Here is a 27,263-nt window from a genome sequence, read left to right on the forward strand (position 1 = left end):
CTTAGCAAATATCGTAGATTAGAAATAGGTAATGACTCGTCAGATAATTCTTTTTTCACTTTTGATCTCTCACTGTCTCTCTTTACCTTTTATTTCTCAAACTGTCTCTTCTTATTGTGTCTTACACTATTTGAACTCAAACTATCTACAATTGTTTTACTTCCTTTTTTGATGAGCCGTTCTTTCAATTCTGTTCCTTCTTTTTGTTGTTTTGAACGAAAAATGCCTTGTTCGCACTTGGAATAAATTAATTAATTCATTCGGACCAACAAATCTATTTCAACGTTGCAGTTCGAACATGGCACAATTTGGTAGTAGTTGCTGTTGTAGTGTGACTACTCTGGCTGTATGTAGTGTAATCGAATATAAATGTTGAAGTATAAAATTAAAGAAGAAAACAATAAAGTGAAACTGAAAAATTAATATATGTTGCATGCGTAAAATTTATGATTTTGTTAAAATAGAAATGCTAGGATTTTGAAAGGATAATTGGAAAATAGTTAAATATGCAAACACCGATTGTAATTCTCCTTGGTCTCGATTATATGAATTAAGAAAACATAATTCCATTTCACATGGCAGTGTTCCCGAAATGTCAGAATGTATTTCCCATCTATTTTTACAACAATTTCACGTCAAACCAGCAGGATCCATATAAAATCTGATTAAAATTCGGAATTCGGTACATTAATTGAACATGAAGCACCATGCGTCTCCATCAAATTGTACTGGGAACTCATTTCGATGGAAAAGCATGGTACTTTTAGTTCGAAATCCTGTAGTGAATATCCACCATTGTTGGATGTGTTACGTTAAACATTTAAAAAAAATCATAGAATATATGTTGAGCTTTTTGGTCTCGAGGCCTTCATAACAGCAACTAAATTTTCATTATATCTACAAGTGGGTTCAGTAGTGTGTCCCAAAAAAAGGCGATGTGGTTTATTTTTTAATAAAAAAGCAATTTTTATCAAAATCTTGAAAAAAATGTGATTATTGTTTTTGCTTGTAAATTGCTGTTATAAAACAATGCAAAAATTAGGGAAACATATAAAATGCTGGCAGTAACTGAAACAGCGGTGTAAGTGATCTAAATTTTATCACATACACATTCATTGGGAATTTTGAATATTCGCCTTTTTTACTAAATTTTCTGTATCTTGGCACTGAAGTGACAAAAACTAACTATTCAAAAAGCAACATTGTTCAAAAAGAAGTAGACTACAAGATGATGGTATTGGTTTTGGTGGCAATTTTTTTAAATGATTTTTTAATAGAAATTTTTGAAAATTTCAAGCATAAAATTTGTTATTTTTTCCCGGGAAATTTGAAATTTATCGAAAAAATTTCTGATTTCGCTTCTGATTAATATTTTGCAACAAAATTGTGTTGAACAGCAGCATTGTCCCGGGAAAATTCAAAATTTTCCGGGAAACGTGAAATATTTTTTTCCGGGAAGTCCCGGGTATTCCCAGAAATTTTTTTCCCGGTACGGGAAATTGGACACTCTAATTCAGTGTGATGTCTTAAGACAGGGTGGCCAGAGAAATTCTGCCAAAATCAGAATAACTGGTCGCTTGAAGTGAAAAATCGGCAAATGAATGGAACCTAATTTGCTGGCACTCGACATTACTGCGTCGAAAAAATCATTCAACATTTATCAGTTTGTGTAGTTTCTGCGATAGGTGAATAAGGAGCAAAAAGCGAGGTAATTTTGAAAAAAAAAAACTTTCATAAAATACCTACTTCTAGTTATTTTCAGCTACTTTGCTCAAGAAATATACAATCTAAATAAAAAGAAATTATTTTTCCACAAAATGGCAACTTTTCGATTGCATAAATATAAAACAAGCATTTTCCAATTATCCAATCATCCAAGTAGGAATGAGATTGAGTCTAAAAGGTAAGGTTGGGTCATACACATTTGTATTACCCAGTCTAACCCCATGGACATAATGTCACTCCTGACGATACAATGAAAGCTAGTACTTTATTTTCTTTATGTTTGGCGTTTGGCTGCTAAACACTCAATATCAATTTGTTTTCATCATGTTTAATTCAGATAAAGAGAACGAGTATCCTTTCTATGTGTCCTTTTTCTATCATTTATCTCTGAGGCAGCACCTGCGTGGTGAGTGTGTGCCTGTCCCAATTGTTGTAGCACCAAGTAACACATAGTTTAACAAATTTCCCTTGCACCACTACTACCACTGAGAACTATAAACATTTTCTCGTTTACTTTTTTTGTGAACCAAACAAACTCGTCGCTCATTTTGCCATCACTGTTAGTTTTGATTTTGTCATTATTCGTATAACCAAGTGAGAACAAATTGTTAAGTGTTTTCCAAAATTTTAAACCCGTGTCTAACAATAACCATTATTATAATCAGTATATTTAAACCATAACTACTAACCATCAGTGTGAAAACGACGATGCGAACCAAACTCATCTTACCAACGGTCGAAAAACCAAACCACCCCCTTTACCAACCTTCTTCCAGACTACATCAACGAAGTTCTGCACGAGGACAACGAGGACGAGGAGAGGCTAGCGGCGGGACCGGCCGATGATTGGGACGGTGGTGGTCTGACGTTCACCGCCAAATCGTCACGTAAGTACCATCTACTGTGGTCGAAATTTCGACATCAAACATATATTGCAGGTGGCAGCACTGTTCACTTCTTGGTCTGTCTCTCTCTACTCTCATGTTACTATTTTGATTGTTTCACTGTCCATTCTGGGAACCTTTTGATTACGTTTATGGTCATATTTTGTTCCAACTTTATTCATTTATAGTTTGACAATCGGAATCAAACGTTATATTTAGTAGTTTAAAACTTGAATTTAAATATTTTCAAACATGATCGCTATGAAAGTTAACCTAGAAACTAAGATTTGTGTATCTTTCTAGTCTTGTTTTTTTTCTGCGATAACCAATCTACTTCTTTTGTGGAAATATATTGAATTATTCCTATTTCGGGACCATCCATAAACCACGTGGACACTTAAGGGGGGGGGGGGGGGGTTATGGCGGTTGTCCACGATCCATACAAAAAAGTTTTTTTTTCTATGGACAATTGTCCACGATGGAGGGGGGGGGGGGGCGGTATCCAATTCCCAAAAAAGTGTCCACGTGGTTTATGGATGGTCCCTTCTCAAGAATATAAATTTGTGAATTCAAAAGTTTTAATTTTATAAGATTTGAAAGTTTTATTTATATTGATTTGATATTTTTTACAAAACTATAAACAGTAAATTTAAATTGCATTGCATTGCATTGATGAATTTGTCTTTTCAAATTGCGCAAGAAAAAAATATGTTTTAAACGTTTTAGATTACTAAAAATGCCATCTTATAGCTATGGCACAATCTGATTCAAATTCGTTTGAACATGCTATGATTAAAAAAAAATGATTTTTACAAAATATCGAAATTAAGGTCAAAACAACTTTCGGACTTGACTTTTTTTTTGTATAAAATCCAATTAGCGATTCAAAAGCACTTACTTTTGATTTGGATTTTCAAATTTATTCCTCTAAAAATAAAATTTATTAAGCCAATGATAGTTCTTTAAAGAGTTATGAGGCAGTTTTTGAGAATTTATAATTGTCTGATTTTGAAAGTCAAAAAATCATATGAAAATTACAGGATTTTTTAAAAACTGTTCTTTGTTTTACTGTCTTTATTTTTACTTGAAAAATGTTGTTTTAGAATTTTTGAGAAAAATGTCAATGCTCTGGAAAAGTTATCTTAAAAAAGTTTTCTTAAAATCATCGTGAAAATTTTTGCCTATTTATATTTATATTTGATGATTAAAAATTTAAGGAATCTGCCAGTTTCGGGAAGAATTGCTCTGTATCTATACTGTTTCTTCTTATGAACTATATTTTGATATTTTTTGACATTAACTTTGATTTTTTTTTTAAATGCGATATTTTTAATCGGTATAATTCTGATTTTTGCCGGGAGATGGTTTTAAGCTACCTTTTATTTCAATTCTAGTCATTTTTAAAAATAAAAAAGTATAAAAATTTAAATTACGAGCCATGGTTTCAACATTTTAATGAAAAAAGTGTTTAAAAATGCATTATACACCTGTCCAGTTGTTTTACCATCATTAGTTTCCAAAATATCTAAGTATTGACGAAAATTTTATTTTTTTGCGAAAAATATATTTTTTGCGGTGCTGTACATTGGAATTTCATGAAAATTCAAAACATGTTTAAACAAGTCCAAACAACATGTTTAAACAAGCCCAAACATGCAAAATATGATTATTAGGTCATATAAACAAATGTAAACATTGAATATATCCTGCTTACAATGTTTACATTTGTCCTATAAACAACAACCTAATTTTGTTCAGAACATTGATGTCTGAGATACGAACAAAGCTTTAAATTGGTCAGATTTTATCAACATCCAGTAAATCGTGAGCCGACGAAAAAAGGCGGTATTGTATTACTTAAATTGGCTTGAACTCACAACTTCACAACAGTTTTCAAGTTTCTCGAAAAGTTTTCCATGATATCTTTGATCTCGCTTTTAGGTATTTTATGGATGATATGAAATATATTGGCTCTTGAATATAAAATATATTGTCTACCTTCATCCGTTTCAATCGTTATCCATGTTCATACCATACAATTTAATCTCAGTGCTTTCGTTGAATCATCCTTCATCCACATCATTCTCCAAGCACCGAGAGTCTTCAAGGTTGCCAAACTCTTCATTGAAATTATCCCCCGTTTTTTTTCTTGAATCCACTTGGATTCTCTCTTTCGACCGTACTCTCTGTCTCACTCTCCAATTCCGTCCTCGTTTCGATCGGTGCTCCTCTCCTCCGGGAAAACAGCAGAATCTCCCACTAGCGGCCGCTTGAAGTCGGCGATTACTCCGACCGACCGGGGTAGCACAGGTGCCAACATCGGTGGCGGTTCCGGTACGAGCGCCGCCGGAACCGGTTCCGCCGAGGGTAACGGCCAGGGTGCGGCCGCGGCGGCTTCCGGCAAGCCCAATAACAGCTCACTGATCGCACAAATCACGAGCCTGCCCGGGTTCGATCCGACGAAGGCCCGAATCGTCAAGCACGTTTCGAGCAAGTTTTCCTCCTCTTCCTCGAACACCAACATCAACAACGGCGGCGGTGGTGGTGGCTCCGGGGATCAGGTCACCTTCCCCGGGGCCCGCACTCCCTCCGAACGGCCGGAACGTCTGCTACCGACGGCGGCCGAGTCGTTTCTGCCCTGGCGCAGGGACAGGTCGTACCAGAGCTTCGGTACGTTTTGGGAACCACTTTCCGGCTAGAGTTCAGTTCAGTTCTGTAGCGATCGTGTTGTTTTGCAGCTCTTTTTTTTATTGAAGTTTGATTTTGTTTTTTTTACTGAAAGTTTAGCATTCAATTCGTCTATCCGACACTTTTTCATCGGGGAAGACAGCGAGCAAGAGAACAGCACTCTTCTCTCTTGATTTCTCTCATTTTCTTTGCAAGCTTAAGAAAAACAGAGAGGAATCAAGACAAAAGAGAGTTACTCTCTTGCTCACTTTTGCGTTCCTTCAAAATTTGTTCTTCAATTGATTTGTTTCGAGTTACAAGCTCTCCACTGCCGGAGACGTGTTCCATATTAGTGTCTTCTAGTCTCTAGCGTTACCTTAGACGGTTTTACACGTTTTTGCATGCTTTTACACGTTAAATGGCTGCCAAGCCAACAAATTTCATAGTTTTCTAAATTCCATAAATTTACCCCGAATAAAAAAAAGATTTGCGTTAGACACTATTTTTTGCGTTTGCCCATTTAGAATTCGAATGTGTTTTTAAGCTCTCCGAACTGTTCTGAAATTCGTTTTCTGATCGACTCTGCTGACTTGCACTCCGTGACACACAAGCGCACTCTCTCTCAGACATCACGAACTCACTTACACACCACTGAACCTTGGCGATTTTGCATGATGGAAGTTTAAACAGTCGGTGTGTTCATGTACAAAGTGGCACGGCATTTCTCACGGTAAAGTTATTTGATGAAAAATCGAAACATTAAGAAAAAAACAAACAGTGTTCCCTTGTTATTTCTAGCGCTTTCGCTATAAATGTGGTTCTTAGAGCTGTTAGATGAATTATTTTGAAGTAAAATGGTTTAAACTAATTGTTTATGTGCTTCTTTGCTTTCTCTTTTTTATTTCTTTCTCGACAGTTGACGAGAACGGTGAGCCCACCAAAATTGACAAACGCTTCTCCAGAGAGTCGAGAGATTCTGAAGGTTAGTATTTACAAAACATAAACAACTCAATTAATTCAAGGATCCTGATTTTCGATTCAAAAATCAGAGATCACTCACTCGGTGCTGATTAACATTCCAACTCCCAAGCCCTCAACAAAGTTGGAACGGTAAATTCAACTTGCTGGTTCTCGGGCATAACTCAAGCAATCGGAACAATTTTTTGTTCTAGTGATTTGATAGGATGTCTAGATCAAATATTAAATTTTTGCGATCAAAAACATCGCTTCTTTTTTTTTCAACTTTTTTTTCACGTGTAAAAATAAATCGCCAAAATTCCGCAGAGGCAGTCGTTTAGAAAAAAAAGTTGGAACGATATATTCGGCCGCAGAAATCACAGATTTGTTCAAATCAAGTTCTGGATTTTCTTGAAATAATTCTAACTGTCAAAAATCCACCAAAGCATCTACCGCGATCAATTTCTGACAGTTCAGCGCCAACGAACTGTTTCATGAAAAACCACCGCGGTAAACCAAAATCAAATTAACAATACAACTCGGGTCTTTTGAAATCGGTTCAATAATACGGCTCTGATTTCCATTCGAGCTCGTGATTTTGTTTTTTTTTATTTTACTTTTTGGATGGAACTTTGTCCTTGTCATACAATTTTCGGGGCTAGTCTTATATGAAAATGGATATGTAAATGTATGAATTTCTGTATCTTGAGAAGGAATTTTTTTATAGACCTAGTGTCTTCGACAAAGTTGTAAGTTATGATTAGGACTTTTGGAAAAAATAGGTACACGGAAAACAAATTCAGATTTTTTATCTAACTTTCTATCACTAACAGTTAAATTCCCAAAGTACGCATTCAAAAAAGACACCTGCATTTTAAAAATACTTCTTAAAAGAAAAGCAATTTTGAGAAGCTGAGAAAATTTCCAACAATTTTTTCTCTGAGATTAAGAAAATTGCACAATTAGTTTCTGAGAAACAAACTCACAAAGCATTCGAATCAATACAAATGTTTTTTTAAGTGTCAACAATAAGCATGTAAAAAACATTTTATTATTTAAAAGGCAATGAAAGCGAATTTAATGTTAAAAACGAGCAATTCCAGCTCAAATCAGGAATTTTTCTGGTACTTTTGTACTCGACCCTATCCGATTTCAATGAAACTTTTTAGACATGCTATCCTAGGTTTATATAAGCCATTTTTGTGTATATGGAGCCAGTTGCACTCGAAAATGTCATTTGAGAAGGGCGTAAGTAATTTAAATATTTTCGTATTTTGTAATTTAAAAATTACTGTAACTCAAAGCCGTTGCATCGTAACAAAAGTGGTCAAAGACAAACTTGTAGGAAATTGGACGGGCTTTCTGAAAAAAATACACTGAAAGAAAAATACACGCCATCTCTATGAGATTTTTCAATTTTTAAGTTTAAAAGTTAAATTTTGATGGTTTTTTTTTGCAATTTCTAAATGATGGACTTGATTTTTCAGTCTCGAAATTATTTTTCCCGGAAAGCTCGTCCAATTTCCTATAAGTTTGCCTTTAACAGCATTTGAATTGGATGTATGGGCTTACAGATATGGCCTTAATTACATTTTTTCAACATTTTTATTTTTAAAACCGCTGTATCTTCACAAGGATTGGGCATAGGACAATGGTCAATATGGAGACTTTTATGTAAAATTGTCTGGGGAATCGATTCCCACTATCGGTTTTTAAAAATGTTGACGTTTAGACCAATTTTCAAAAAAACAGTTTTAGTAAATGATTTTTGTATTTTTTTAGGAGAGACATACCATCCTGCATTTTTCGTAAGTCTTTTTGTTACATTTTTGGCTATTTCCTCAAAATTTTTGAACGAAAAAAAATCGTTACATCACCTTCAAATTTAACTTTTAAACTTAAAAATTGAAAAATCTCGTGGAATTGGCGTGTATTTTTCTTTCAGTGTATTGTTTTTAGAAAGCCCGTCCAATTTCCTACATGTATGTCTTTGACCACTTTTTGATACGATGCAACGACTTTGAGTTACAGTAATTTTTAAATTACAAAATAAAAAAATATTTAAATTACTTGCGCCCTTCTCAAATGACATTTTCGAGTGCAACTGGCTCCATATACACAAAAATGGCTTATGTAGGCCTAGGATTACATGTCTAAAAAGTGTCATTGAAATCGGCAAGGGTCGGGTACAAAAGAAAAATTCCTGATTTGAGCTGGAATTGCTCAAACAAGAAATAGAAAAAAACGAATAAATTTTTTCGTTTTTGATTTCAACCTTTACTAAAAATAATATTAATAGAGGTGTTGGTAATTTTTCTTGAGTGTAGCTATTTTTCTGAATAGTCTCAATTATAATCCACAACTTTGCCGAAGACACCAACCCGATCAGAAAATACCATCTCGTATTCATTTAATTACTTACCCATTTTGACCAGCAAAATTGTATGGAAAAACTAATGATGCAAAAAAAATCTTTTGACAATGGGAATGTATGGACAAAGTTTCATACAAATAAAAAAATATAAATTTAAAAATCGTGAAATTATATGTAAACATCTACAGAACTACTCAGTTTCAAATGAATCACTATTTTTAAAATAATAACGATTCTAATTTTTTACACTATCAATTTAGCGGAAACCCGCGTCCAGACGCCCACCGCCATCGAGGCCGTGCTGCCGTGGAAGCGGGCCGACCAGGACGACGAAAACGGTGCTATCAAACAGAACGAGTTCCCCTCGTGGGCCTCGAACAAGGAGTATTTAGCTTATAATTCACCAAGTGCAACATTTTTAGGTAAGTTTACCGGTTCTCCTCCTGCATCTTTCAATTCAATTCCAAGAACGGAGCCGGATGTTACGTAACGCGACGATTCTTGAGGTGGGCGTGGGCGGAACTATTGTAGTTGGGTTACCCCTCCTCCCTTGATCCATGCTCCCCTCCCATTCATCGCTCATTTTTGAACTGCAACTTAGCGCGATCGCCTGCCCGCACAACCAATTGGCGTGCCTTGGGCTCGTTTTGCTCCCAATCTTATTTCTCACCCCTCTCTCGCTGTGTACCCAAACCTAGACTCTACCTCTCTCTCACTCTCTCTCTCTCTTTTGATGTATCTTCTCCGTTGTCCCGATTGTTGTTCTCTTCTGCATGACTCCTTGATGGTCATTCTGAAAGTTTAAGTTTTACAACAATCTCCCAACGTTTGTTTATTTTCGATATATTTTATTTGGTTTTTCGTTCCCCCAAACTCAACAGTGGAAGAAATGGCACCTTCCCCGATGAAAAGAAACAAACACACAACAATCGACACAAACACAAGGAAACAAACACTCAATCAGGCAGAATCAGTCGTCAGCAGAGCTCACCACAAAAAGAAAAACAATAGAAATTTTCCAATCTATGTGTGAATATCTGTAACTTCCTGTAACTCTCTCTCTTTTTCCTTATCTCTGCACCACCACCATCAAACGATTTTGTTCAAAATGGCGTCTCTAAAACACCTTCTTGTCGTTACTGCACCATGTCCTTCTGTGTCTCTTTTGCTCTAACTATCCCCGTTTTTCGATGATTAAGTTTCACTTAAGTCACAACCACACACTCGCTGCTAGTCGCATGAATCAAACCGTCGTCGAATGAAAAGATCCAACAAAAATAACGCGCTAAAAGCTGTGGCTTGCTACAAGCCCATAAAAAAAAGCTGCAAATTGTAGTTTGTAGAAGCGCTTTTTTGAGTTTATTTGTTCGTAACACCAAACGTTTTCTTCCCTCCGTGTGTCATCCGTCGTTGGTTATTGTTGTCCTTTTTTGTCCCCGTCTCGAAGAGTTTCTCTCGTGTCAGCAGCAGCAAAACGGTGGCGAACAGCATTCGCAAATCAACGTGATCCCGAAAGAGGTCCTCGACGGTAGTGAGGTTAGAAGCTTTTGAAAGTTCGCGAAAGAGTGGTGTGTTTTTGGTTTAAGATTATTTTTTTTTTTGTATTAGACGTGAAGAAACAACTTTTGTCACTCATTCACCCAGCACTTTGAATGGCTTTTCGAATCTCGTTTTTCATTATTTTGCATGATTGTTTTTTTGTTTTTTGTTGTGTGACATTCGAGAACATTTTAATTTTCATGCAAATTTAAATATTGGAGTGAAAATTACATGTGAAGTTCAAAACACACTCCATGTCAACTCACTTTTCACCAGGCTAAATTCAAATCAATATGAAATATTATAAAAATCCCAAACAAGACCAATTTTAATTTGCTGATGGATTACCCGAAGTCCTCGTAAAATTTTTACTTCGTATAATCGAATCATGAAAAAAAAATCTTTGTATAATTATTTTTTTCGAAACTTTAAAATTACACTAAAATTGCTCTAAATGCAATAGCATGTAATCTACACAGTAGAAAATTGTGTACATTTGGAAGGTGTAATATTGGAAGGTTTATTATTTCATTTTTATGATGTAATTTCACCTCAATTTTCTTTGCAAAAGAAAAATGATACACACAAAAAATATTAACGAATGATACATCATTGATGATTTAACACTTTTGCACATCATTAAGCATTTTAATCTAAATGCAATTTGATGTAAATTTGCAACAAATTTATCGTAAAAACATGATTTTACATGTGATTCAACCGTTTAGATCGAATCTCAAGTTTACATCAACTGAGTTTACATGTGATTAATCTTTTCCGTGTCGAGAAAATTCACACTTTTTTTGTCGAGAAAATTCACCGAATTTTACTGAAAAAAGTTTGATTTTGCGCAGCACTCGGAAGTACATGTCGTATTTTTCAACAAATAGGGATGAATCCCGTATAGTTCGGTTTTTATATGTGAGAAACTTATTTCGGATGTGAATTCATAGGACAGAGTGCAGCGCAAAATCAAACTTTTTTCAGTAAAATCGTATATCTTGCCAATAGTTCATTTTAGTTTGAGGTCTAAATTGATTATTATGTAAAATTGTCCGGGGAACACGACGGTGATAAAATATAACAAATAAAATTATAAGGAATTGGTCAAAACTGAATTTTAATACTTAAAACGTTAAAATATAATATTAGTGGGCATTTAAGGGTTAAAATATTATTTTTTTCGAAATCCTTGGACAATTTTTTATAAAATGCAACCTGTTGAAAGTCTTTTGCTCAAATAATTGCAAAGTTATGATTAAAAGAAAAAATAGTATTTTAGAAAATCGACAAAAAAAGAGGGCGGTGCCAAAAATAGTGGGATGTTCCAATCAGCACCAAACTTTGAATTTCTGTTAACTATCGATAGATGAACGTTCCCTCCAAGTTTGGTCCAAATCGGTGAAGGTCGAGTCCTTAACCTTCGTTTAACCATCTTCAAGCAATATTACCGAAGCATGCTTGCACTTAAAATTAGCCTAAATGAATGAAAGTATTGAAGATTGGAGATAACAGTGAATCGTCAGGAGAAGGAATTATCGGAAGAATCATTGGCTCTAAAATGATAATAACTTTTCAAAAATGTTCAAAATTCCTTAGCCGATTTTGTGATATTAGCTTATCAGATATTTAAATTTGAAAAAGTTAAATTTTACAAATTCTGCTATTTAGTGATATGAAAAAACCAATTTCATCTTTTGTAAAATGCAAAAAAGTTAATATAAGTCTTCAACAAAAATGCAATAATTCAATAACTATTTTTGGAAAACCTTTCAAAAGCTACTCATAGCATTGTTCATGTTTGAAAAAGTGCAAAAACTTATAATTTTTTCCATAGAAATCTAAGAACTAAGAACTCTGTTTAAAAAAGACCTCATAGAAATTATTATCTATTCAAATTTACGTTCCATTTAACAAAAATACCTGCATTACCCATACAATGCTATTAAAAAAAACCAGATATTTTTGGAGAAGCGATAGAACGCACAGAAACTTTGATTATTCAAATATGTTTCAAAATATATACATTTACTACATTCAATATGTCGTTATGCACACTTTGAAAATTTTCGAACAAATAATTGATTACCTTGAGGGTACAACATTAAAAAAAATCCACTTTTAAATGAGTTTTGGTATAAAGACCACATTTCAAGACCAACATAATGTCAATTGGTCAACATTTTCCCATAGTTCTAGCCATATATAGCTAATTAAAAAATAATAACAAATTAAGGTATAAAAATTTGTCAACATTTGCCCATAGTTGAAATAAAATTCAACAATAAAAAATTAGAAAAAATATGGTAATGACTACTTATTGCTTTCTTTCTTCAAATTCGAATATCACATGAATAACGCGATCGATGATTGAATGATTTTCCATGTGCCATAACTTGAGTTGTTATTGCCTCAATTTTTGGCATTCTCTCATAAGATCTGCTCAATAACTATGTTTAGCAAGGTTGTTAATCGATAGAATTATCGTCGATGATATAATCGTCTAACGATAATGGTTTTATAAAAATTATAAAAATATAAAAAAAAGTTTTCGAAAAAATATGGTATTTTGTGAAAATTTGAGTATTTTATTCAAAAACCTCTAAAACAGTTAAAATACATGCAAAAAATTGAATCGTTTGATACTTATATTGCGAATTATAAAAAAAAATGAGTATTTTCGAGAAAATACGGTATTTTGTGAAAATTTTAGTATTTCATTAAAAAAACACTATAATAGTGAAAATGCATGCAAAATTTCGAGTCTTTTGATACCCATATTGCAAATTATAAAAATTTGAGTACTTTCATAAAAATACGGTATTTTGTGATTTTTTTAAAAGTTTTTATGCTTTGAAACTTACCACATTATCAAATTATATTTACTAAGAGGAAGCTTGAATATTCAACATAATTCGGTTGGTTTTAGTCAACTTTAGAAATATGTTAAATATACGTTATCGTCCGTTATCGTCGATAAAATTATCTCCGATGGAATTATCGGAATAACGAAACCTCGATAATTTTATCGTTAACAACCTTGATGTTTAGCCGAAGTTTTGAGAATGCTATTATTTTTTCTTCTAATTACCGATGGTCATGATTTTCTGATAACAAAATCAAAATTTTTAACAGGACTTGTTATTGAAATGACCCTCGTTTTGTTATTTCCATCTGCCCAAGTTTTAGTTTTTCTTTCAAAAAAATAAAAATACTCTAATTATTAGCTTTTCAAATTTTATAAAAAATTTCATCCGTTTGCACCAAACACTCCACCGCCGACTTGCCAGGACTAAGTTCGCGGAACTCCGTTTTCCCACATCGAATTTCCCACCCGTGAGAACCGTCCCTTCACCGTGTGAGCTACCCACCCTACAGAGTCTTCAGCTGAAAAATCTTCCCTCTTTCATTCACCTTCCTCCGCGCCACGTGTATATTGAACTCAAAGTGTACTACAACCGCAGCTCACCGCCCCACATTTTGTATAAATATAAATATATTTTTTAGTTTTAATTAATTTGCATCCGCCGCATTAGCTTGCACCTAACCGCATTTTCTATCCATTGTGTCCACACCGTGACCTCGTCCGTCACTCCGTGAACCTTCTCTCTCCTTCCGTAAACAACAAAAAAAATATCCGTGTCCGAAAACAAAACAACGCGCCTGCGTAGGTGGCCTAACCCAACCTAAACAGGCCAAGTCTGTAATAGGTCTGTTCCGGCGGGAGAGTTCCGGCTCGGGTGGCATCGTGATCGGCGGGGTGACCGACTCGGAGACGTCGACCCCGGTCACCGCCACGACGCCCATCGGCCGCGTCAAGAAGGACAAACGGTCCGCGTCGATTGCCGGCTACATCACGGTCGATTCCGGCGGCGCTGGGTCGGACGCGCTTAACGGGGACCCGCTGGGAGTGTCGCGGGCTGCCGTGCCGCACGCCAATGCCTTCCCCGTTACGGCCAGCCACCGGCGGAACAACCGGCGGGGCTCGATGCTGGAACTGAGCGGGTAAGTGTGTTTGAAGATCTCCTGTGTGTCCCAGAAAGTGTCCCCGAATCTCCCTGGTCTCTCTCTATTTCTCTTTGATTGTGGTCTCTTTTCTTAATTGGCTCAAGTGTTCAAGGCGCGCGAAATTTTTATTTGACGCTCAACCATCCGAAATGGGCCGACCTCTTTTGCGTGGGACATTCCGGATAGAAGAGATCCTAACCTCTAAACGCGATTAAATGTCAAACTTTGCATGCGGAATAAAACTAAACGTAGATATTCGTCGGCGAATGTTATACTTGTAATTTTGTATGTGTGTGTGGTGTTTTCTTTGGTATTTTTACTGTGTTTTTCTCTTATTGTTATTGTTGTTTACACTTTTCACTATTTAGTCTGTAAGAGGTTAGAGTTAAGACTAACACCAACACACATTAAAACACGCACACAAACTTAAACACACGGTGACACTCAGATTCAGTCAGTTAACCACACTAGAGAGGCTAACACAACCAACTAGGCAACAGCAGGACAACACGGGACACTGTCCGGAAGCGAGTTCCATCACCCCCTAGCCTTAACATGGGATCATTCTTCTAACATCACGTTCGGAACCTTAACTCGCACACATTGTAGTATTTTCTTCCCCTTGGTAATCCTGATTCAACTTGTTTTCCTAATCTTCCTAATTTTGATTTTATAAAATTTTACACTGGAAAAAGAATCTTCAAGGTGGCATACTTTCTTTTTGTCTCTATGGTCATGAGAACGCAAATATCGTGTTGATACGGGAAATATCTCATAACTCATAAATGAAACAACGATGAAAAACGTGCAAAAACTGGAAACCTCAAAAAAGTTCATTCGTCAAATTGAAAAAAAAAAATCGATTTCGAGAATCGTTCCTTAAGCACATTAAATCTGTGCCTTTACAGTATCGGCCACCGCGGTTCGATGAACATGAGAATTTTATTGGCTAATGTAAGCCACTCTATGGGATGAACTGTTTGAATGAACGAATGAACACTATTTTGTGTTGGTGTGCGTCTGAGAGAATTATTCTTTCGCAAGTGCCCATTTTTACTGTGAAATTTGGTGAAGTTATTTTCTCGACTGTCTGTTGAGGGTGTAGTGTTCAATCAAATTTTCTGCTAAAAAATATTGAAATATGTATGATTATGTTGTGAATAGTTACAGCGCCTCGATTTTAAGATTAATTTATTTGGATACATTTTAGCACCCAAATTATCCTTCATATTAAAATTCGCTCTTTGACATTTTTTGTGAGAATCTATTTTTTTTTTTCGTTTTAAAGCTTTTTTTTATTTATTTTTGTTGTGATTATTTTACGATTTTCTGCCAAAGATATTTCGGCGTTAAGTTAGGCAGTTGCAAATATTTTTTTAAGTTTATCTTCCTCTGCCTTGACCAAAGACGAGAGGGGGGACAAAAAATAAAAAGAATATAAAAAATTAAATTGCAAGCCTAGGTTTCAACATTTGAATGAAAAAAGTGTTTTAAAATTCATTTTAAACGCATCCAGTTGCTTTCCAAAAATTAGTTTTCAAAATATCGATGTATTGACGGAAATTGTTTTTTTCTCAAAAAAAAAAGTTTTTGTGGGACATTGATATTTCATGAAAATTTAAAATGTTTTCAAAACAGTTCAAACATGCTAAATATGATTATAAACGCAGAAAAATGCATTTTACCTGGTTTTCAGTTGATAAAACTTAAATTTTCATTAAAATTTTGGTGTTTTTCAAAAAAAATTGTTTTGCCATCTGCAGGACGACTTTGAAGGGGGAAAGGGGGCAACATAAACTTTGAATAATATTTGCAACGGCCTTAATCGAGCCTCAAAATAATCCAAATGATTTAGAACAATCAATGAATGCCAAAAACTGGATTTTTTTATGTAAAATCTTATAGAATATTGAAAACCAATTTTTATTGTTAGTAACGATTCTGAACAAAGATTTTTATTTACATGTTTGAATAAATTAAAAATTTGTATATTTTTTCATTTTTTTTCCCAGTTCTCAAGAAATGTAATATTTGTTGAATTAAAAATAAAATAAAATGCAAGTTGCTATGAAGAAAATTAAAGAAGTTAAACCAGCTAAGTTTCAAAGATTTTTATCAAAATGAATCCATAAATTGTTAAAAAAATGCAATTTTCGAAGGAAATATATCTTTTTTGAAATTTTTTTTATCATTTTTGAAACATGTAGTGACAGGATATTTTCACCCAACTCAATATCACAAATATCAACATTCCAAAGAGGCTTTACTCGATGTTTTTGTCATTTGCGCCTAATCGGCATATGAATCTCAGTAAATTTCTAGTTCAATGCAAGATTATACCGCTCGCAATTTTTTTAAATTTAAATTTGGTTCAAAACGCTTGTTTATTTTGCAAATTTAAACTTCTTTCTTGAAACCAATTTTCAAGCCTGATTTTAAAAATAATGGTACAAAAAGTATCACAATACGTTTGAAACATCATTTAAATGTTTGACCGTCAAAAATGTAAAAATATCAATTAATTTATGATAACAATTTTTTAAAGTGTTACATCTTTTTCCGATCTGTCACTTCAAAATTCAAAATTTGTGGTATGATTAAAATATTTCATTGAAGATGTAAAGTTTTCCAATTTATTCATAATAAATCACAATTGATATGATGGCAGTGTTTTCCAATGAAAATTTCAAATTTAGCCAAAAATTATTCTTTTGCAAAAATGTTGTATTGGCAAAATGTTGCAGTCGGGTGAGACAAAAACTGAAAAAAATGCAACTGCCCATATCGATTTTTTTTATTTATTTTTTTTTGTAAGAAACATATGGCTGTAAGTTTGCAACAATTGTTCTGCGATTCTTACCCAGATTTCTCGCCCTTTATGTTTATGCCAACTCCACAATTGCGTTGATTAGCTATATAATTTTTTGTAGTTCATAGCAAAAAAAAAGTTGAATTTTGGAAAGTTGAAAATTTGGTAGGTTGAATGTTACCTCTTTTTTGAGTAATATTTCCTAAAATATGTGTAAAAATTTTAAATTTTGGAAGGTTGAATATAACCTCTTTTATGATGTAATTTTACCTCAATTTAGACTGAAAAAGTGCCATTACACCAGAAAAGTGGTAAAATTACACATTTTCAGAGGTAAAATTACACCTTTTTTCTGACATAAAAAATGCACCCCATCCCAGATGTAATATTGCCATTATTTTTTTTACTGTGTAGCATAAATTTTAAAGTACCGTCGTCAAGGGTGACATTGGGTCTGGGGAGTGAGATTGGGTCATACAAAAATGCTGAAATTTGTATGACCCAATCTCACCCCCCAGACCCTATGTCACCCCTTATGCCGGTATACACAAATATCTTGTTTAGAATTTATTGGTTAAAAAACATTCTGGTTCGGGGCTCCTATATACACAGAAAAAAAAATCATGGTAATATTACATCTGGGAAGGGGTACATCTGTTATGTCAGAAAAAAGGTGTAATTTCACCTCTGGAAATGTGTAATTTTACCACTTTTCTGGTGTAATGTCACTTTTTCAGTCTAAATTGAGGTAAAATTACATCATAAAAGAGGTAATATTCAACCTTCAAAAATTACAGCTTCCAAATTTACATTATTTTTTTCTGTGTAACTCAAAAATCATAATTCTTAAACTTGCCTAAATTTTCTTACGGTTCTCACAATTATTTTCTCAGAGACTGTTGTTTTTTTCCGAGTAGTTAATGAAATGTGGAATAACTTAGATCTGAGATATTTTAAACATGTTTAATTATTTTTAACTTTTGTTTATATTTTTGAAATCTTTATTTAAAACTTTTGCATGTGCTGCAACCCAGGAACGAACAGTCAAACAGTTCTGTTCTAAATGTTCACAATTTTTATAGATATAAATTTACTCACAAATTATTTTCCTGTCTCTTTTCTTTAAATAAAATTTAGTCCGTTCAATCGTTGTTTAACATTCCCAAATTATCCTTTTTCCTTTCCGTTATAAATGTGTGTATATTTCTTCTTCTTTCTCCTCGATCCAGATAATGTGGCCTTAGCAAATCGTTTTTCTGGGTAATTCAAACCTTTCATCTTAGTAGCCTTTTGAGAAATTTCTCTATCCCGATACGCAAAAAAAGACTAAAAAGCAACTCACCTAGCTTCCTATACTCTAACTCTACAAAACTCTACAAACACTACGCCCTACTCTCTAAATGCGTGCTTTGCATTTTTTTAGAACTTTTCCACCATTTTTCCTTCTTTGAAACATTTTTTACACACAAAAAGCCGTTATTCTTAATTTGCAAAATTATTATTGATTTTTTCACAATTGAGATTTGCATGCACAAATACTTTTCGGTTATTTTTTTTCGTCTCTAGAGGCGACCTTGGTAGGCGACATGCAGTGCAAAATTTTGATTGGAATCTTTAAACGTTCGGCGTGACGACACACTTCAACATGATACTTGACAGCCAACAGAACCAATATAACAACAACAGCCTCAGTAGGTTTGCACAAGTCAGAAAGTTAACATGAACATGAACTAAACTTACCATGCAGAAACAAAACGGAGAAAGGTGGTAGAGTTTTGCACGGAATTGATGCAAACAAGTTGCACAATAGTTTCTAAAACTGCTGTGCAACAAGTTTGCAACTCGCAGAGTTTGACTGTAATCATAAAAAAAATACAAACAAATAGTGTTCAGTGCAAAGCTCTATCACAGTCTCGTGCGTTGTAGAGAGTCTGGCGCTGTATCGAAGTATTGTATTCCCCTTCCGCAGACTTCTAGTGACGGGACGACGACCGAGCCGATTCTCGCTGGAGCCCTTCCCAACTCCTCCGCTTGAGGCAGACGAGAAAGGGATCGAACCCACTTCCCAAACCGAACCCACCACCACCACCACCACCTCTGATCCTTCCAAATGAGTGCTAGTCGTTACTTTGGTTATGGACGAACCCCTGTGAGGACATTTTTCTTAGAAATGTGTGCGAGGATCAGTGGAACTAATTTTAGTTTGTTTAGTAGCCAAGGGCAGAACGATCATACTTACATCGAAGTAGGCATCTAACTTGAAGGGTTACACATTCCAGTCAGTGCATGTTTGAGGAGAAGGTCACCACATGCCAATGTGATTAATGAAAGGTTTAGTTGTAAGAAAAAAAAGCGCAATGCATGGACTACTACGATCAATTGGCCTCAGTATTATGGGATTTGCTAGAAACTGCATGCTCCTTGTATAGATATCAGATTGTACTTATAATTTACCGTACTATTAACATTCCAACGCCCAAGGTTCCAAAAAAGTTGGAACGGTAACTTCAACTCAACGGATCTCGGGCATAACTCAACCAATCAAGATGATTCTTCTTTCCAGTGATTTGTTAGGATGTCTAGATGATTCTAGAACTTTGCAGAACTTAATTTGATCAAATTTGTAATTTTTGCGATTAAAAACATCGTTCCAACTTTTTTTTTCGCGTACAAAAAAAAAATTCGCCAAAAATTCCGCGGAGGCAGTCGTTTTGAAAAAAGGTGGAACGATGTTTTCGGTCGCAGAAATTACAGATTTGATCAAATTAAGTTCTGCAAAGTTCTAGGATCATCTAGACATTCTTACAAATTACTGGAAACAAGAATCGTCCCGATTGGTTGAGTTATGCCTGAGAACCAGCGAGTTGAAGTTACCGTTCCAACTTTTTTGGGAGGCTTGGGCGTCCGTGTAAGTTGGACATGCGTTGGGCGTTCCAGTGTTAAAAATGTAGATCTAACAGTAGTTTAGGGTTGAAAACATAACGTAACATTCCACTAACAAGTACTACCAACTAAACCGTAAAAAAAAGAAAGAAAAACTAACTCAACGCACTACTATTCTTTCAAAACGAACCTTTTCCAGTGCAAAGAACTTCGCACCTTAACCGCAGGCCACTAATAATGATAACTCTCGCTTTATATCTATATTATCTACTATCTCCGCAACAGGTACAACACATCCGACTATGTCGATTTTACTATTGTCTCCCATCGTCGCTTGTCGATGAAATGCTGGTACTTTTTAATAACTTTTTTTAACCTTCAATCAAAACACTCTCATCACTAATCTCCTTCAAAACGAAATTAAAATTATCGTACCACAATTCGGCACAGCTCCAGCAGAGGAGAGCCCTCCGCAAAATTCTGCAACTAATCTCCTCTTCGCTCCGGAGAGGAACCACACCGTGGAGGCACAGACAAACAGACGCGTTTTTAGGCATTGACTAGTCAAAAAGATCAATTTGAATTTACATTAGTTCGCATTTTGTCCACCCCTACAAGTGGTGGCGCTGCATTAAAATTTCATCTCAGTTCACTGAAAACCTGATTTTTTGACAATGATTGTTGTCAAACAAACAGGATACTTCAAGTTGCCAATTTTATTAAAGGAAAAACCTTGGATTTAAACAAGCTGCTCGTCACACTCACACTCAATGCAAACATACACTAGATTGGAAAATGAGAACTTTTTGTTTACATCTAAAATTGCGCCCTATTCGTATTACACGGAGCGCATGAACTGTCACTTTTTTGAGCGCATGGACACTATCAAAACAAACGTTTGATAGTGTGTGTGAACTCCGTGTAAAAAGGGGTGTCAAACTAAAAGAGACCCCGTTCATTTGACAACAGTTAGTGTCAAACCGTCGGGGTTTGAGTGTAGTAATCCGATCATAATATTTACCTTATTGACTGCCTGTTGTGATGTCGTTTTGCCGTAGATTCGCTACAACATCACTCCAGTAAAAAAAATGGTAAATTTTATGATCGGATTGCTACCCAGTGAGAATTTGGACTCGAGGATCGAGCCCAAATTCTCACTGGGTAGATGAATCGAAGAGTAATTTTCAGATACATGATTGTGTACATACACGGAGAAAAAAGAGTTCCGAAAATCGTGAACAAGCGTTCATGAAAATGGGAACCACGAACAAAGTGTTCAAATGCCATGGTACGTTTTTGAAAATCGTACCATGGAATTTGAACACTTTGTTCGTGGCTCCCAATTTCATGAACGCTTGTTCACGATTTTCGGAACTCTGTTTTCTCCGCGTAGTGTGTGTCTTATTTTATGCTAATTTTGACCATATTTAGTTTTGTTTGACTATCAAAGATTTGCAAAAAAAGTCTCATTTTATCCCACTTTTCCCAAATTCTCCCTTGTTGAACAACGGTTCAAGTATCTATTATTAAACCAAACAGTCATAAATTCAGTCATGTTAGGTTAATTTTTTCAACCAAATTAAATTATATCTTTATCAGTATGTTTGTTTTTTTTTAACAATTTCGCAAAAACGGAACATAACATTAAAGAAAACAGGATTCGGAATTTTTTGGGTTTGGGAAAAATCTTGGAAATGCTGTTAAGGAATGCGTCTGTTTGTTTGTGGTGAAATTATACACGCTTCACGTAATTGAATAAAGAAGTTCGATCAAAAACCTAACCTCAAACAAGCAAGCCCTCCCTCCACGTGCCGGTTCCCCTCACGAGTTGGCGTAAGAATTGCATTTGTACAGCTTCAATTGGTGACTCATACGATCGTGTGTGCAACGAGTGAATTTCATGTTGCTGTTAGAACTCATTCAACAAGCCACATTTTACTCCACCTATTGTGCCTTTTAACTACTACTACTACTACCACTACTTAGTCATTATTGCGCATATTATTGCTAGAACGTATTTTTAACTTATAGTTGGTAAAAAAAAAACGAGAGGCTACGCCAGAGGCTTTTAACGAGCATGCTATTAAGATCTACATTTTTAACACACTAAGTCAGTTTTAATCTGTACAAATTTACTAAACAAAACGAGTATTTTACGCATCAACATATTATTCCTGCATGGCTTTTAATCGCTTTATTTATTAGTACACTTCCAGTGAAGAGGTTATTTATCAGTTAAACTCCGAGAAAAAAGGTTAAGTTTGTTGTTATATTTATGTTTAAAACCCAGTGCTATAACGTATTATTATGCCCCTATCTTTTCCTGTTAAAGTAGTCATAATCCAAAAACAAACATCATCACTAATTGGCATGAAAGATATTACTGTTTACACTTCTTCACACCTGTTTTCTGTAGATATTAACCGGTACAACCAGCAAAAAAAAAGGAACGTAGTTTGGTTAACGATACTTTCTGTGTTTTGTAGTTGTTGTTTTTTGATGATAAAAAAAAGGTTATTAATAAACGGTAAACAGTGAAATTTAAGCCTCCAGTAGTTTAATTCTTTTGTGTTGTGGTTTACTCATACTTCCTTTTACTTTTGGCAAAACGAAACCTTTGGATCACATATTAACGTATATGAAACAAAACAAACACATACACACAATCATACACACCAACACCTGAACACATAAACACACAAATACACAGCGGTTGTACACGGACACACGGGATACACATTAATGGTTGGTTTCTCCTATGGTATATTATATCGATGTAGTCTGGGAACAGCGTATTATGCATTTATTTTTAGATGTTTTCTACTCACGGGTTTAATCTATATGGTTTGTAAAGCAAGCTGACCGAAGCTATCGATTGGAAATGTCTTTGAAATTCGAACGCGAGAGCATAATTATTTTGTCTGTTCATCCTCATAAAATTTTCAATTTATTCAAGGTATTTTTAATGATTTTTTTCGGATTTTTTTGTAAAGTTAGATTTGGTGTTTTTGAAAAGAATGAAGATATCTATTTTATTTATACTACTTTTTAAATTTGTAGTATACTTTGTCCATCGTTTTTTATGGCCAAGTTAGCAATGCACAAGTCTTCATACAAATTTGGAGGCTGTCCACACAATAGTGCCGTCAGCAGGGGCGAATCGGGACTATTTTTAGAACACTTGAAATTTGGAATTTTGTTGTTGTTCCATGTCTGTTCTATCCGAAACCACTCAAAACTATCCAAACATTGTGCAAGACAAGATGTCCCGATTCACCCCAGATGGTGGTGCTTTAAAATATTGAAAATTCTGTATCTCAAAAAGTTTTTTGTTCCTGAATCATTAAAAAAAGCCAAAAAAAAAAAGCAGTGCCCATAATCGTTCAAAAATAATCTACAATTTTCTATTTTGACCATTGATATTCTAACCTTTGTCTGCTTAGATATGGCCTTGCAAGAAATGAAAATTAGGAAAAATGTTTCCTTTTATAAGAATTACTAATAAGGCCTTATGCTTGGATTGGCGATAAAATGAAAACTTTCAGTCTTTTTTGTAATGTAAAGTATTGACCCTTCATGAAATCTTAGCTCTGTTTTGCAAAATTCAACGAGATGTGTTAAATTGAACAAATTCTTCTTTGCACTCAAATGGACAATGTTTTCATTAAATTTCGTCTTGTCATAATTGTCTTCTCACGTAAAAAAAGTGTTTAGAAATAAAAGGTGCGTTTTCGTCATTTTTTAACATGAAATTTAACAAAGTGCTTTAGGACCATTTACATTTACATGCTTTGGACATTTTTATGTAATCATCTTTTTTTAAATACTCTGTTTCAAAACATTTTAGCTCATTAAAAAATAGCTCCAAAATGCATTGTTTTCACCACTTAAATAAGTTTAGAAGGGAAATTTATCACTCAGTAATCCAAAGAGAAAAAGAGAAAATTATTTAAAAGAAAGCTACTACTTTTAAATTTTTACCAATTCCTGCCATTTTTGGAAATCACAGAATCACATTGATAGATTTCAAAATATGATTTTTCATATATTTACGCACTTTTTGGCCACAAAAGCAAAAATAACATTAAAAAGAATAAAGAATTACTCGAAATTTGTTTGATGATTGAATAATTATCAATTTTTCACCATAGGTCTTTGCAGCAAAATATAGGTTCACGCAAAAATTTCATTAATTTTTTATAGCTAAAAGTTGAATCTTAAAAATACGTATTCTTAAATTTTTGAAATTTTGCGATATGTTCAAGTGTACAGAAAAAGACATCTTTCCAGCCATGTTGCGTCATGGTTCAAAATCTTGTTTAAGAGATACGAATTTCTGAAAAAAAACGTTTTTTTTTTTTGAATATGTCGAAAATCTGGACAAAACAAATATTACAAACTATTGTTAAAAGCAAAATCGAATTTACATGAAAAGAAGTTTTTACCGTTTTTAAGTTATAGCTACTTTTAGGTATATTTTTTTGATTTTCTTTTTTTTTAAGTATAAACATTATTTTTTCGAATTAAAATCTCTGAAAATAATATTTTTGAAAAGCTCAGAACATTTCATTAAATATTTCAAAAAGCTCATAATTTGATAAAAAAGCTCATATGAAATAAAGAAAACTATCTATAGACTTTTTCAATAGTAACACGATGTTAAAATATCAGCAAATTACACAAAAGTTGAAACATTGAAAATTTAACCAATAGTTGTATAAAAAATAAATGATGCAAATTTTTTTTTGACACTGGGAATGTATGGGAATACTCTCGAACAAAAATCACCATGCGGCTCCATTTAATATAAGTCTTCTCATTACTTTTATGGAGACGCGTGGTACTTCAGTGTACTAATATGTATACTTTTGGTATATATGTGCAATGAGTTAAATTTCTGTTAACTGTTAACGGAATTTCCCAGGTTTTGGAAACGCAACTTAAAAATTGGAAAATTTTTCTTACTCGAAAGCATTTTTCTTACTAAAAAGCTTAAAATGGATAAACTGGCAAAACATCAAATTATGGCTTGATTGTACTTTACAAATCTGTAATAGTGAGATTTTAATGTTAAAACAGAGGTGATTAGATAAATTAATATAACCTGCGTTGAATAATCTAAAGAATTGGACATCTGCTTTTTTCCAATCCATAGCTTCGGTAAGTTTTTAGTTTACTTTACTCCTCTCGTTGTATGGCAATTTAGCTTTTTTTCTGTACTCGTTGGATTTTCTCTTGTTCTCTAAACTTCTATCGTGCCGAACCACAAGCCTTATACCTTTAGTCTATTCCGCTCTGTTCTATTTGCGTTCCGTACATTTCCACTAGAGAATTTATAGTTTTCGCTTTGCGACCATTTTGTTTCACGGCCCAACTAGTTTCTAGATGAAAAAAAAAGTCAATAAATAAACATAGAATCATTTAAAAAAAACACTGCCACAACAACCACCTCCCACCAATCAATAAATTGCAAAAATACACCCAAAATTGAGTGCTAAAAGTTCAAAAATCAAATTTGAAAACATCTGTTTCCCCCCTCTTCGTTTTTTTTCTCCATTGGCGCTACGCCCCCCTCTTCGTCTTACACGCTCTCACACCAACACAACTCCGTGAATCCGAAACAATCGAAAACAAAACCGTCGTGACGAAACCCCCTACCAGCGAGGCGATCCCAGAAGAAAACTACACAAAGTCCCTGCCAGAACGAGACAAACACGGCGGAGGCATCGGCGCCGGTGGAGGAGGAGGAGGGTCCGGCAGCACAGCTGGCGGAGCTGGAATCGGTGCCGGTGCGGCCGCCGCCGCCGCACTCCGCCGAGGACCGGCTCTAATCAAGGCGTCCGGTACGCCCAAACCAGCCAACGGCGGCCGGAAGTCGACGAACCCGGCCACGACGGCCCTGCTCTCGTCCAGCTCGACCGACTCCGAGGAGGACGACGACGAGGACGAGGACTGCGGCGACGAACAGCATCCCATATGAGAAATCTTCATCTAGGTGGTCTTTACCGGTGTGCACTTCCTCAGCCGTCGTCGTCGTTATCGTCGTCCGGGTTCGTGTCCCAGTCCCAGTTCCGAAGTCGGCCAACCGCAGCAGCAGTAGGCGTTGGCCGGCTGCACAAAGCTTCCTTCGATTTTAGCTCAGCTGCGAGGTAAAAAATAGTAGCATAACAAAAAAAAACAAAACACGTGGCCTACTAGTTCAACCCGTATGCCCCCCCCCCTCCCCCCCTTATTTTGGTAACGCCACTGTAAAAAGTGGGTTAAAGCAGCAGCAGCAGCAGCACTAATCAGCATACTCGGTAATGTTACTTATATGTTAGGTTTTATATGTATACATTTTGTGGTAACCAAAACTAGACATCATCTTGGGTTAGAGAGGATTAATATATTTAACATCAAATAAGTCTGTAGAGAAGAAGAAGAAGGAGAAAAACAACTAAAGTGATGAAAAACGGGAAACTTAATACGCGGGATCAAAAGTAAAAAAAGAAACAAAACTTACTGTTAGTGGACACAATCATGCTTTGAAATTTTTTTAGCAATTTTAAACCTTGTTTTGAAAATTATCTGCAAAATTGACAAATTTTAACTCTGTTCATAGTATTTTGAAAATAAAATAAAACAAGCTTTGCAATAAACACCTCGTTTGCTATTTCTATTGGCAATTCCTCTCTTCTCAAAAGCGAAGTTCTCTCGCCAACGAAAGTGAGACGAGCTCGCTTGTGAGAAATCGCGAAACACGGTCGCGAAAATCTCTTCCTAACTCTTAAAAAAAGCAGCACCAGTGAGACATCTGGTATTCTTGGAAACGAATCTGATTTTCAACAAATGTGAATCGGAGTTTTTTTAACTTGAACTTCAGATACAGTACCTATGTAAAAAAAGTATTTACACCCCTTGGACACTATGCACATTTTGTGATGAAACATGTAAAAAATTTAAAGTTTGACAGGAACCTAGTACTACGTTTTGTTCAGAAACTCATGCCAAACATTTTGCTACAAAAAGCTCATGAAAAGATGATTTTTACAAAAAGTTATTAAACAAATACTATTACGAAAATAAAAAAGGTGCAAAAAAAGTTTGTACACCTTTCGAAAAATGAACATAAATAATGTTATTTGTTGACAAATCACCATAAATCCAATCTCCCAACTCCAAATAGGCATCCTTGACTGATTAAAAAAATAATTTGGATTGAATATAAAGTTTACTAACTACTTAGTAAAAAAGTTTATATAACTCTGGAAATTCTATATAAAACTTATCTAAACTTAATTTGGCAAACTTTTAATTCAACTAAATGTCAATATATTACCATAGAATTGCTAAATAAACATTTTGAAGTGGGTATAACACCGTTTTGGGGGTCTTTGTATCGCTAGAATAGATTTTTCGTTGGAATTTCGTACCAACC

General features: G+C 34.8%; 1 protein-coding gene across 6 annotated transcripts in view; it reads left to right on the top strand.

Annotated features, from left to right (window-relative positions):
• LOC120422970 (sodium/hydrogen exchanger 3) overlaps positions 1-26,711 on the top strand; it is a 94,844-nt gene extending 68,133 nt beyond the window's left edge. For 4 of the 6 annotated variants that reach the window (XM_052708929.1, XM_052708930.1, XM_052708931.1 and 1 more), the window contains 5 exons: positions 2,502-2,612; positions 6,193-6,258; positions 8,868-9,029; positions 13,818-14,151; positions 25,508-26,711. In XM_052708929.1, coding sequence (XP_052564889.1) covers positions 2,502-2,612; positions 6,193-6,258; positions 8,868-9,029; positions 13,818-14,151; positions 25,508-25,826 — 992 coding nt within the window. In that variant the 3' untranslated portion in view covers positions 25,827-26,711. Of the gene's footprint in view, positions 1-2,501; positions 2,613-6,192; positions 6,259-8,867; positions 9,030-13,817; positions 14,152-18,932; positions 19,430-25,507 lie in introns of those variants that run through there. The other 2 variants (XM_052708933.1, XM_052708934.1) reach the window with 2 other exon arrangements.
• The last annotated feature ends 552 nt before the right edge of the window (positions 26,712-27,263 follow it).

Source organism: Culex pipiens, chromosome 2, assembly GCF_016801865.2.
Source record: "Culex pipiens pallens isolate TS chromosome 2, TS_CPP_V2, whole genome shotgun sequence".
Lineage (NCBI taxonomy): Eukaryota > Metazoa > Arthropoda > Insecta > Diptera > Culicidae > Culex > Culex pipiens.